Source organism: Morus notabilis, unplaced genomic scaffold (genome assembly GCF_000414095.1).
Source record: "Morus notabilis unplaced genomic scaffold, ASM41409v2 Scaffold120, whole genome shotgun sequence".
In the NCBI taxonomy this organism is placed as follows: Eukaryota; Viridiplantae; Streptophyta; class Magnoliopsida; order Rosales; family Moraceae; genus Morus; species Morus notabilis.
In genome coordinates this window covers 115,877-128,597 of record NW_010367559.1, presented here as the reverse complement: position 1 = coordinate 128,597, position 12,721 = coordinate 115,877, and the positions used below count along the sequence as shown (strand labels likewise).

Below are 12,721 nucleotides of genomic sequence, written 5' to 3'. Positions count from 1 at the left end.
ATCTGTCTATTTTGCATACTCTTTTAATGGGATGTGGTTTTGACTAGATCTAATAGTAAAAAACTAAAAATATGTTTAGTAGATGGGAGAGATGGAAGGAGGAGGAAGGGTGGATGGAGAGTGGTGAATCCCTTATTTGGTAAGAAGGAGAAGAGGAGAGAGAAAAGATATGGAGGGAGAGAGTCTCTATCCGGGTTCACCATTTTAGATCACGATGGAAGGATTCAAACAATCTACTAAATTTAAATAAAATTACTTTTCACCATTCAAAATAAATTATTAAAAAATAATAAAAAAGATAATATAGTAATTAAATAAATAATTATCATTCATCATTTTAACTGCATCATTATTTTTCCAAGCCAAAATCCTTAATCTATCTAGTATTTACTGCTTGAATTTAAAAAAAAAAATAATTCTATATGCTTCTTAAATTATGTAATTCTAACTATCGTTTTCTTTTAGGAACTTTTTTAGTAAGCTTCTTTATTGATAATTTTAATTTTTAATTGTTATAATTGATTAAAATCATATTAGATTGAGAACGTATACAGAATAAATAGTTTATAATTCAAATCTAATAATTAAAAAGTAAAAAATTGTGAGTAATTTATTTTTTCTGATTCTACAAGAGAAATTGTCTTTCTCTTATTTAATATGAGAGACTTTCTCTGGTAGTCTCTATAAAAATAAACTATCAGTAATATGTTACTTTTTAACTGTTGATCTGTATCAGAATCTGTCTATTTTGCATACTCTTTTAATGGGATGTGGTTTTGACTAGATCTAATAGTAAAAAACTAAAAATATGTTTAGTAGATGGGAGAGATGGAAGGAGGAGGAAGGGTGGATGGAGAGTGGTGAATCCCTTATTTGGTAAGAAGGAGAAGAGGAGAGAGAAAAGATATGGAGGGAGAGAGTCTCTATCCGGGTTCACCATTTTAGATCACGATGGAAGGATTCAAACAATCTACTAAATTTAAATAAAATTACTTTTCACCATTCAAAATAAATTATTAAAAAATAATAAAAAAGATAATATAGTAATTAAATAAATAATTATCATTCATCATTTTAATTTTTTTATCCAATCGAATAACATAAAAAAATTACTATAATCCTCTATATTCTTCATACTTCTCATCTTTGTAACTCTCTCTAACCTTCGTACTCTCTATCTCTTTAACCAAACTGGACCTAAAACTATGAGCAGGACTGATTACTCCTTAATATAAATTATAATACCAAAATGAAACAGGGAAACATTTGAAAATCAAGTCTCGTTTATTAAGAAGAGAGAAAAAAAAAAAAAAAAAAAAAAAAAAAAGAGGCTGGTTTTCCTTTCGAAAGAAGAAAAGGTCAAAAAGGGGCAAAAAAAAAAAAGTCTTGATATTGAAGAAAGTTGGTGGTCATCGGTGCCTCGGTGGCAGAGTGTCATACGACTGTCAGATTAGCAAAAACTGAACAACATGAGATAGTTTGCTAATCAAACGACTGGAGATAGCTAATGCCAATGCCATTGTTGTGAATTCGCCTCTCAACGGGGCAACCGACGGAAGACGCGCTCGTTGAACCAAATCCCCTTCCCCTTCTTCTTCAACTCTCTCTCTCTCTCTCGCTTATTTTAATTTTATTTAATTTAGATACGGGTTCTTGGAAAATGAGCATGACCCAGTTCGCCATGGTTCGTCTTCTTCTCTCTATGCATATACCTTTTGACTTGTAATCCCTTTCTTCTCTTTTTTTTTCTATTAATTTTTTTTTTAGTTGGCTTTTGTCCCTTCATTTGAATGCTGGCAACCCAAAAAATGAAAAGATCGTATAGATGTACGAATTGGATTTGGGAGTTCTGTTTTTGACAAATTAATGTCTAAATTTCATTCATATTACGATTAAAGATAGGAAATTTGAAGCTTTAGTGCTAGAAAGTAGGTTTTTTTTTTTTTTTTTTCTGGGCCCTAGGGGAATTTTTTTTAAAAGTTTGTTAATAATGTTTTTTTTTTTTTTTGGTATGAGATTTTTTGTTTTGTTTTGAATATTTAGTGTGAAATTGTAGGTTGAGGAATTGGCTTTTCTTGTTAAGGACAATCTTCCTTGCAAGCATCTTGTTCTCTCAGTTGAAGAAGCCTTGGTCAACTTCCTTGAGACTGATACCAGGTAACCACATTTTACCAATAATTACATGTAATTTTCAAAATTAACACTTCAAAAGAAAAATTTTCGAAATTAACTCTTGGTAGTGCCTAAAAAGCTTACATGACTAACTATTCCCAGCATATGAATTCTTTGTACATGCTTGAAACAAATTAAAATTGTAGGGACAAAAACAAAATCCAATTGCTGATAAGACTTGAAGTTGGGTAAATTTGTCTCTTATTTCTTTCATTCTAATGATGTGATCATACATTTGCCCTCATTGCTTATGAAAGGCACATTTGTTCCTTTTTTTTTTCCAGTTTGTTCTTGTGTTTAGAGTATCAATGAAATTAGTTTTTTATTGTAGCTCCTGCGGGATCCTAGAGTTGGAACCAATGAATTCGTACAACCGTCTTCTTATGCATCGTCTTGCAGATATATTTGGGTATGTTTGTTGCAATGTTCTTTTCACATTCTAACACGTATGCGTATCTTATTTTGCTACATCCTGCACAATTGTTCTGTTGTATTTTTCAGATTTTATCTGCTTCTTTGTGATATGTGTTTTCGGCTATGATACATTTTGGACAATAGAGTTAATTGAGGGAAGAAGCTATTGTGCACATCAATGTACCTTTGATATTAACTATTTCTATATTTGTTCAAGCTTTTCCCATGAATCTGTTGGCGAAGGAGATGATCGGCACTTAATTTTGGAGCGATGCCCTGAGACTTCAGTGTATGTGAATACAAAGAATGGTTGAATAACCATGACTTCCTTTTTCTCAACATAAGTCATTTTAGTTGGTTTTTTTGCTGAACCATTTTAGTTGGTTAAAGCTAGTCAAAGTTCATTATTTCCTCGTACACTGAAAAACAATAATAATAACCTGTTTATTCAATTACAGACCTTCAATCCTTGTTAGTGATATTTTGGGGCAGTACGATGAACCTCAATCTCCAACCACATCACATCAATTATTAAGGAGAACAGACGCCTCTCCAGGTAACTCTTTCCTATTTTTTGTGAACATAATACAGACTTCTGAATCTAAAATGATCAGAGAGCTTACTACCGTAGTATTGTCTCTCATGTTATTGGATGGTGTAGTTAATGTGATGAAATTTTGTTGAACAGTATCTTTAGTTTCGAAGACACAATCACCTCTGGTTCCTCATTCACTTGAGGAGAGAGAAGCAGCGTATTTGGCTGCTCGTGAGAGAATATTTTCATTGGATTTAGGAGGGGAAAAAGAACCCGTCAGGCCGAAGCCACGCAGTGTTCCTGTAGTCGCTCGCAGAATGATTGCACATGCTTTAGGCCAAAGAATCACTTCATGCAATCATGATACAACTCACAAGGACTCTAGTAGTTCCGAAGGGCAAACTCACGAATTAAATATTGAAGGCAAGGATAAAACAGAGTCTGATTCGAGCCTGCAAGGTTATCAAGAAATTGTTCACTTGTCTGGCAAAAGTACAAGCTTGTACTCAAAAGAGAGAAAGAATTACCATGGTACTGGTGCATCATCACCAAGTGACACTAAGGCACCCCAAAAGTTATCAGAAAAAATCTCTACTAGCATTGCTAGAAATGGAATGAATCGGGAACATTACAAAAGAGAACATTTAGGAGCTGCAAAGAGGATGTTTGCTCATGCCTTGGGGATGCAAGCAGGGGTTTCAAAGTCCAGTGAGTTAAAGCAATGACACATCGTACTGGTTGGAAAATCCTTTAGCAAAACATGTCGGTTTCTTCTTGTTTATATTTCTGTTGCAAGCGTACACTTCAACGGTAGCCTTCTAGGTCTCCAATTGCAACCAAACAACGGTTAATGAGCACCTACTGGTTAGAGCTGTGGCAATAATTCGGTAAAGAGATGTTGTGGCAAAAATTTCTGACTATTGCCGCCAGTTCTGCAGTTACATAGGGAAAACCTTATACCAATTGTGGCGGCAAAAAGGCTATTCTTCACGTGACAAAAAGTGGAATTAGCAGTTAACATATGTTTTGAATCATGTGGCGCATTGGATTGGCTTATGATGATATTTGCTTTAAGTCGAGCATGCAAGGGTTCAACTTCAGAGGGAATCCAAACAAAATCTGTCTGTTCATGTTCAAATGTGGCGATTGGTGTGTGAGTAGACACAATTCAACTCTCATCTGCCTCTCAAATGCCCATGTACTTGTTATATATTTAGCGATTTAATTATCTGATCCTTGCCTAGTGCTAGATTTTGCGTGTTATGTTTTGCTCCTTTTCTTTTTCTGGCGCACATGACATTTGCTTCAAAAGAAAGGAGGTGATGTGTTAATGTGTATGTATGGAATGAGCATCTTGAGGAGCCTCTCGAACAATCTTATGTCCATGATATGCAACTTTTTTTTTCCCCGGTTGATTTAAGCATAAATTCTTTAACCAAGTTATTCCTTTCACAACTAGCTTTGGAACACGGTCCTTTTCTTTTGCTATCTTTTGGCACATGTTCTTGCTTCTATGGTTGTATATACGATTTCAATTTCAACAAATCCGTTATAGAAAAGGTATCAATATAAACAAATCTATAACAAAATGGTTACGTGGACTCCAAGTAATTGACGATAAGGAACAACAAGAAAAGCTGTGCTTCAAACGTTGAAAGCTGGAAGGTAATGAAGCATATTTGAAAGGAATAGGGATCCCAACTAAACTAATTGATGCCAAAATGTAATAATATCCGTTTTCTGTTACAAGTGGTAATTCAAGGGACATATCAACAGCCGCTATATGTTACACAGCTTCTCGCGTCTCAACTACCAACGCCTGCAAAATTACACATATTACACAGAGCTCGATGACCCAGCCAACCATATTCACCCAAGCAAGAAACATAAACTATACTCTGAAATCGCGAGTGATACAACTCGTATTTTCACCTGAAGTTAAAAAATGAGACGATCTGAGTTTGTTAAACTTTCCTTGCAAGCATGTCAGACGACAACATTGTCGTCGAAGACACAGCCTTGAACACAATCTTTCGTGTGATTTCCGAGTAGAAATGTGGTGAGGAAATTCCTGAATTTTTTCAACATTGTCGTCGAAGACACAGCCTTGAACACAATCTTTCGTGTGATTTTCCGAGTAGAAATGTGGTGAGGAAATCCCTGAATTTTGTTTTTAAACCAAAATCTGACAGAAACTTGGGCATCATGAGCAATGTAGTTTGGTTCCGATCATACTTTGCTCAAATAACTTTTAAGTTACTTAATTGCTCGATCTGAGGACTTTGCTGCTAATTCATTAAGCACAGATTGAATACCAACAAACTTCTCCCTTAGCATGACATTGTATTCGTATAAACTTTTGAGATTTTTCTGAACGTCAGACATATCCATTTCAGGAACATCCTTGAACTCTGCAGTGAAGAAGCAACAAAAATTGCATGAACGTCGTGTTGACTCCAGCAAGAAGAAGGGCAAACGAAGGATAATGCTAATTTAAATTCTAGATTAAAGAGTAAATTTCATCACAAAACATTAAGTATCCATTGCGGTGCTCATCAACTAGTTAGTGGCAGCAGTAACCACAATAGCAAAGGTAAATTGATTTGGTCTCATTTTGCAAAAACCTCGGGAAAGGAACCCGTACTTGTGTATTTAAATTTGGCTTTGAATAAGACACTTATGTCAACAACGCTATTATTGTACTCAAATCTATCTACAGAACAAAAATATATAATCCCCCAACACCCAGCTCAAAAAGAAAAGAAAAGAAAATAAACAGACAACACGGCTAAAACTTGAAAAGGGTGAGTTGTTACCCAGTGTAGGCGGTGGAGGAATGATGCCATTAGTTAAAGAAAATGCTTCAATCTGGGAAGAATTTCCCTCACATGATCCGGAAGATTGCTGCTTTGCATCATTTGTGGGGCCAACCACTCCATGCTTCTGAGACTGCAGAAGATGAGAACTCTTGAGATTTTTAATTTATAAGCACTATCAAAATCGGGAAATGAAAGTCAAACTACATCCAAAGACGACCCAGTTTCTTACGTCGATTCACAAGTAATTTGTCAGTTCTTTTGTCATCAACTATGGGAAAAGATGGCAAAAACAGAAACTTTAGGTTTGCAACTAAATATTGAAATAATCACAACTTGGGTAGTCCCACGTGTAAGGGGATGAATGATTAGTAAAGTTGGTATAGTCAAACAATTTGGTTCTGGTACTTTTACTCACATCGATGAGCTAAAGATAACTAGAATTGTAATATTCAGAGAGGGAGAAACAAAGTGATCAAACTGCTCTTTGAAACAGCTACTGAATAAGCCCTGTGTTAAAGGTCAAACAAGCATCGAGAACAACTTACTGGTTCATCGCGAAGATCTGTCTTCCCCTGATTACTTGCAGCAGTTCCTGGAGTAGAAGAATTGGCTCCACTAGTTTGGGAACGATCTGGAGCAGCAACCTACACAATAAAGTGTATAACAATATAGAGGGGTAAAGAAAAGGCAGGGAATGGAAAAAGAAGAACTTAGAGAAGTTGAGAATCCACACACATGGACATTAATACCTTCTTTGTAATGCTAGGAGAGGCGACTTTCTTGTTTATATTGATGGAATCCTTTCTGCTTTGTAGCCTATGCTTATGGGATGATCCTTTTCGGCTAACTGATTCTAGCACGCCACCACCACAACTTGATCCATTCTTCTTATTGTCATAGACATCTTCCGATGCGCTACAGCCCCATGTAAACGTAACATATTTCCTCAACTAGTTAAAAAAGCAAACATATCCATAAGTTCGATTAGATCATGAGTCAAACATGAGGGAAACTTTATCAAATAAAGATGGCACATATGAATCTGCATCCCCAAGAAAAGAAAAAATTACTTTATCCCAGCGTTCCAGAGCTTTTCGCCGATTTCTAATCCTTCGCAAGACACTATCTTCATTGCGTAATTTTTTTATTCTATACTCACACTGCACCAAAAAAAAAAAAAAGAATAAAGATAAATAAAATCGGTTACATCTCAGATTCCTCGTACCGTAAGACAAACACTTAACTAAAATCTAGAACAATGAGAGGGAGAAGTACCATACTTGAACCATTAAGTAGAAAAAAATGCCAATGCTGATAAAAAAAAAAAAAGAATAAAGATAAATAAAATCGGTTACATCTCAGATTCCTCGTACCGTAAGACAAACACTTAACTAAAATCTAGAACAATGAGAGGGAGAAGTACCATACTTGAACCATTAAGTAGAAAAAAATGCCAATGCTGATGCAATACAGACCACCAAGATCAGCTAGGAAGCCCACTGCATGGTTTTGAGAAAAAGGGGAAAAAAGGCAGCAGAAATGGATGCATTTTCAATAACAGGAAAATAATTGAAGTGAAAGGAGAGCTCACATAAGTGGGCACATCATATTACTTACCAGGACCCATAATATTTTGAGCATCTATCTCTACAATGTAGGCAGAAAGAAAATTGACGTATACCGTGGTGTTGAGCAGTCCATCATTTGAGCTAGCCAAGGATGTTTGGAGCTGTTGTGTGTCGTAAAAATGAGACCCAGGGACAAACTCATGAAATAGAGGTTGGATGAGCCTTAGGTCCTTTAGATTACGGTAAATTCGCGGAAATAAACTGAATTTCAATATGTTTGTATTCCTTCCTCTGAAGGTAACTGGTCTGTTATCAAAAGAAGTCCAATTCTTTAGTATTCCACTAACATAACTCATATGTTTCTTGTTGTAATGATTCCTAGTGGTAAGGTTGAACTGAAATCCAACAGCAGCTGCAGGGCTGTTGGGAAGATCAACAAATTGCCAGGAAATGTACAAATCGTCTCGAATTGGTTGACAACCGTTGCATCTAAGTATAACAGTAGGTCCTTCACTAGTATTTTGGCACGAGTAATTCCCGAAATTTGATAAAGGAGCAACTCTGTAGTCGATAAACCCGGGACTTCCAATAACTAAACTACTGAGATTTCGCAAGTTCGAGCAGCTCATACTAGAAATAGCGGTGATATTAAACTCCATGTCATTGATGAAAGATGCCAAGTCAGGCGCATTTGTTGCTCTCACATTATGCACCTCAATGGATCTCCTAGATATGATTTGGTATAACAATCTGAGAGGAAACTGAAAATCCAAGTCACTACGATGAAAAGTACGCAGAGCAATCAAAAGTTAAATGTAACCAACAATTTCGGATGATTTGATAACAATAACAATAATGTCAAACACTCACGCAGCAAATAAACCAATGAAGAGTATCCAACTTGCTATTGAGAAAGTTCCACCAAGTTCTGTTTTTCTCTTCTTAACCACCTTCTGATCTTCCTACACCAATAAACATAGCTAATTAAACAACAGACAGGGCCAGTTTGGTATTGCGTTTGGAAGCACCAAAAGTCCTCGATACATAATACAATGCAAGTAGTGTATTTAGAAAACGTGTTCAAAGTACTTTGAACAAACACCAATGCACTTTGTTTTTACTTCTTTTGCTATAAGAGTAAAACTTAGCACTACAATATTGAACTAAGCCATACCCAATTAACAAAGATAGAAAACTGACCAGCCAATGCCTAGTGGCGAAACAAATGTCCAATCTGCTAATCCACCATCTGAGCCTAAACCAAATGCTTCTTCCATCATTGCCCAGTTTCATAAACCTCAGCGAAAAGCAGTAAAGAAGCCACGACAGAACCAAGACGAGCGTGGCCTCCAAGAAAACCGCCTGGGATTGCGTGAACTTCTTAATGGAATCAAACTCGAAGATTGTCTCCGGAAAGCTTATCGTGTAGATGTCAACACCCCGGTCGGTGACGATCGTAGAGTTCGCCGCAAAAAGCACGCACCGGTTCGCCGTCCGGTTCAGCAAGTGTCCGACCGGACACCCGCACTGGCTCCCGTTGAAAACGATGCCGTTTGACGGGCACGAAGATGACATCTTTCTCTCAAAATTGGGTCTTCAACGCTGTGAATTTGTAATTTGGTGTTTGATTTTGCCAGAATTGTCAAGGCAAAGTCATTAGGGTTTTGGATTGGAAATCTTTGCTTGGGGGTTTAGAAAAAGAATCGATTTTGAGTTGGCGAAAGGGGAAATCGAAAAGGGAAAGAAAGCTTTCAAACTATAAGATGACTTCTAGAGAGAGAAAGGTGAGAGAAATAAATGTACATTGGAAATTGGAAACTAAACATTATAAAGTCTGTCAATATCTATGTACTTACACAACAGATTTGGAAAATTGTGTCCTGGTTTCTCTCTCTTGTGTTGTTTTGTATGACAACATTGTTTAGAGAGAGAAACTGAAGTCTCAAGAACAAATAATACTGTTAACTTTTTTAGCAGGAGATTATTTTATCAAAAAATATATATATATAAAAAAAAAGATAATTAAAACCCAGATGTCTGATCCAGGTAGAGAGCAGCTTGTTCGCGAAATTTGTTTCTGTAATTGAATTTGTCTAATGGTTATTGGATGGTGCAGTGACCATTGTGATCAGATGTTGGGACCAATCAGGTTTCTCCATGTGGAGTTTTTAAAGTTGTTTCTCAATTATTATGGCGTAGATTATAGATTTATTGTGGAGTTTGGAGTACTAGATTTTTTCATCAAGTGAATTGAATGGAAGAAACGTGGTCTTGTTGGATTGTCTACGGAAAGTGGTCTCCAACTGCAGCCGCCAGCCAACTATCAACGCCATTTCCTTTTTTGCTTGGTTTTTGCCTTTTCTCCTTTTGTCGTTTTTCCTCTTTATTTTAACTCTTCTCTTCTGGATCCATCGTTAATCACAATGATTTTTGTTTTATTATAATAATCATATTCTTGAGGGAAATGTAGGAAAGAGATGGGAGATAAACTTGAGTGACAAACCAACGAACACTAATGATGAGCGCACTGAATTGGATCACTAAAACGTCGCTTGGTTAAATGATTTAAATCGTGATTTAAATCGTGGTTAATAATTTATTATAATATTTTTTTTATAAAAAATACACGTAAATTAAAAATAATTCTAATAACATAATTTTAATTCATGAACTAAACGTCTCACAAAAAATTTGAGCTGTATTACATAAAATAAAGGACGTAATATTAATTTGCTGTTATTTATTTATTTTTTATTGATGTTCATAGGACTCCTTTGCTAATGACTTAAACAAATAAAGAATATAAATAAAGGAATCAACTCTTATATTTTTTTTTATTTATATCCTCTTTATGTCATTTTAATAATATTATTGTCATATCAATTGAAATTTCATACCACATGAACAAAAAATCATAACAGTTAGCATTGAAAATGTTTTTACTCTAATTGAAAAGTCACGACAATTTGTCAAGTTTCTAGATCTTTATAGATAGTGTGCACGCATGCACGTGTGTATAATGTACGTATTTTTTAGTTTATATAGTTACCAAAATCAAGTTAAACACTAATGATACAGGCCGATCGATGATTAATTCAAGGTTGATGCTGAGTGATTTTGTGATTGTATCGACTAATATTTCACTCCTCATTGAAGATTAAAGAGACGTTTGATTCATGGATTAAAATCATAAGATTAGAATTATTTTTAATTTACGTGTATTTTTTATGAGAGAAAATACTGTAGTGAATTATGAACCATAATTCAAATCGGGTACGAATCTTCTAGCCAAACAACCTCTAAATGAAATTCCTGGATACATATATGAAAAAACGTGGCAAAAAGCTAGTTTCAGACCTATATAGGCAGTGGCGGAGGCATTTGGCGCTAGTTGGCCCCCTCAGCCCAAGTGGTTCCTTTTAACTTTGACCTTTGATTTTTTTTTCTATAATTTTCACCCCCTAAAATTATATAATTACAATTTTTTTTTTGCATATGTTTTAAAATATTTTCTATTATCTTTAAAATTTTAATTTAATCAATACCCATTTTTAATAGAACTTTTTAAATCTTTAGATTATACTTTAAAGTTTGACTCTTGAGTATACTAATTGATAGTTCAAACTTAAGATCCCTATAAAAGCAAAAATTAACTATACTCATATAAATTCATAATTTTATAGACTTTAAACTTTATAAAGTGAATTAAACTCAATTAGTGATTGAATAAATAAAAGGTAAAAATAGATTAAAAAAAAGAGAGAGACCAAAAATTTAAAAAAGAAAATAAGATAGTTACATGGTTATTTTCTTTAAAAATTTTTGTTTAACTCACGCCCTTATTGAAAATTTTTTCTGGCTCTGCCACTGTAAATAGGGTGGGTTTTTTTTTTTTTTTTTTTTTTTTTTTTTTTTTTTTTTTTTGTGAATACTGCATATAGGGTAGTTGAATGATCAGAAGATGGTTTTATAAATCAAATATTTTATATCAGCATGGGTCTTGGATATCCTGACAGAATCTGGGTTGTTTTGGGGACTTTGATAACAAGTCTTGGAGGTTCTAATATCCTGAGTTCTTTACGTGATGTTAGCACTGAACAAGGCAAAATTAGAGAGGATGCTCAAAACATGAAAAAAAAAAAAAAAAAAAAAAAAAAAAAATTGCTCTCCACTTTCCACACTCAGCAGCCATATATAAAAACAAATAGACATTATTCCAAACTTGCGATTTTTGCATTAGTGTCAATACTTGACATCATCATTGTTTTTAGTTTTGTTTTCCTTCATTGTAGTTATATTTCTTTTTGTTTCCTAGAACTGATTTGTGTTGTTTAATGTTATGGTTGTTGGAGCACTTGAAATTCCGAGATCTTCACGGATGAGTTAATGTACGATTAATAAAAATAAAAATAAAAATAATAATAATAAATGATGATAATAATAATAATAATAATAATACATTAATGATTGGCCCATTGTGCTTCTATTTTGGTCCAACAGATATAGTCCTAGACTCTTGCTACATTTCTTTTATTTCAAGGAGGGAAATTTAATCAATTTGGACTCTGTCATGGAATGATCATCAAGGATCAATCTTAGTAATAATGAAGTTAATAACATTTTTTATCTTATCACTCAAAGACCTTATTCATAAGTTATGAAAAACATATATTATATATGTGTAAACTTCCTTTCCTTTTCACAGAATTGGAGTTAATTATGGTTGGATTTAACAACCTACTTTAAGTAATAGTCAATTGTGGCCGGCATTACATAAATTTATAGTAATAAATTATTTTCTTGCTAAAATTTTTAGCCGGCTAATCAATGATTTGTCCTGTAATATATTACTTTTCTTGATTTGTTGCTTTTGTAATTAATGTTTGGTTGTGATTAGAACTATTTTTAATTTATGTGTATTTTTTGTGAAAGAAAACACTATAGCGAATCATAAATCATGATTCAAATCATCGTTTGAATCTTCCAACCAAACGTTAGAGTAAAAGGAAAAAAAATACTCCGATAAGATATAATTATAAACCATTAGATATCGTTAAGTTATGTTAAAATTATCATACTTTTTTAAATTGATTCGATTTTAATATAATTAGACAGTCAAAACTGTATCATACTCAATTCTACCGTCTTTTATACCGTACCATATATTCTTCAATAAACTAATTTCGCCATTTTCTAGAAATGGGTTCTTAAAT

General features: G+C 34.1%; 2 protein-coding genes and 1 long non-coding RNA gene across 3 annotated transcripts; 1 reads left to right on the top strand and 2 right to left on the bottom strand.

Moving 5' to 3' along the window:
• The first annotated feature begins 1,387 nt into the window (after nt 1–1,387).
• LOC21398217 (R3H domain-containing protein 2) lies at nt 1,388–4,527 on the top strand. The gene is made up of 6 exons (XM_010112749.2): nt 1,388–1,684; nt 2,057–2,157; nt 2,504–2,581; nt 2,804–2,875; nt 3,045–3,142; nt 3,275–4,527. The coding sequence occupies exons 1-6, from the start codon at nt 1,661–1,663 to the stop codon at nt 3,844–3,846; spliced, it is 945 nt and encodes a 314-aa protein (XP_010111051.1). The 5' UTR covers nt 1,388–1,660; the 3' UTR covers nt 3,847–4,527.
• A 272-nt stretch (nt 4,528–4,799) lies between these two features.
• Nucleotides 4,800–5,194, bottom strand: LOC112094422. Its single transcript, XR_002903514.1, has 2 exons — nt 5,054–5,194; nt 4,800–4,940 (listed from the first exon to the last, which is right to left on the bottom strand). It is a non-coding gene; the product is annotated as an uncharacterized LOC112094422 (long non-coding RNA).
• Nucleotides 5,195–5,215: 21 nt separating this feature from the next.
• On the bottom strand, nt 5,216–9,429 carry LOC21398216. Its single transcript, XM_024175211.1, has 9 exons — nt 8,709–9,429; nt 8,379–8,470; nt 7,558–8,258; nt 7,369–7,439; nt 7,011–7,100; nt 6,690–6,890; nt 6,486–6,584; nt 5,938–6,070; nt 5,216–5,532 (listed from the first exon to the last, which is right to left on the bottom strand). Exons 1-9 carry the CDS (start codon nt 9,081–9,083, stop codon nt 5,378–5,380), a joined length of 1,917 nt encoding a protein of 638 aa, XP_024030979.1. The 5' UTR covers nt 9,084–9,429; the 3' UTR covers nt 5,216–5,377.
• Between the last annotated feature and the right edge of the window lie 3,292 nt (nt 9,430–12,721).

Bases quoted from the DNA above. Each gene is read 5' to 3' on its own strand.
- LOC21398217 (XM_010112749.2), top strand. From the start codon at position 1,661: ATGAGCATGACCCAGTTCGCCATG. The intron at 1,685-2,056 runs GTTCGTCTTCTT...GTGAAATTGTAG, and splicing joins GCATGACCCAGTTCGCCATG to GTTGAGGAATTGGCTTTTCT. The intron at 3,143-3,274 runs GTAACTCTTTCC...TTTGTTGAACAG, and splicing joins GAGAACAGACGCCTCTCCAG to TATCTTTAGTTTCGAAGACA.
- LOC21398216 (XM_024175211.1), bottom strand. From the start codon at position 9,083: ATGTCATCTTCGTGCCCGTCAAACGGCATCGTTTTCAACGGGAGCCAG. The intron at 7,440-7,557 runs GTAAGTAATATG...AAAACCATGCAG, and splicing joins TCAAAATATTATGGGTCCTG to TGGGCTTCCTAGCTGATCTT. The intron at 6,071-6,485 runs GTAAGTTGTTCT...CATCTTCTGCAG, and splicing joins CAGATCTTCGCGATGAACCA to TCTCAGAAGCATGGAGTGGT.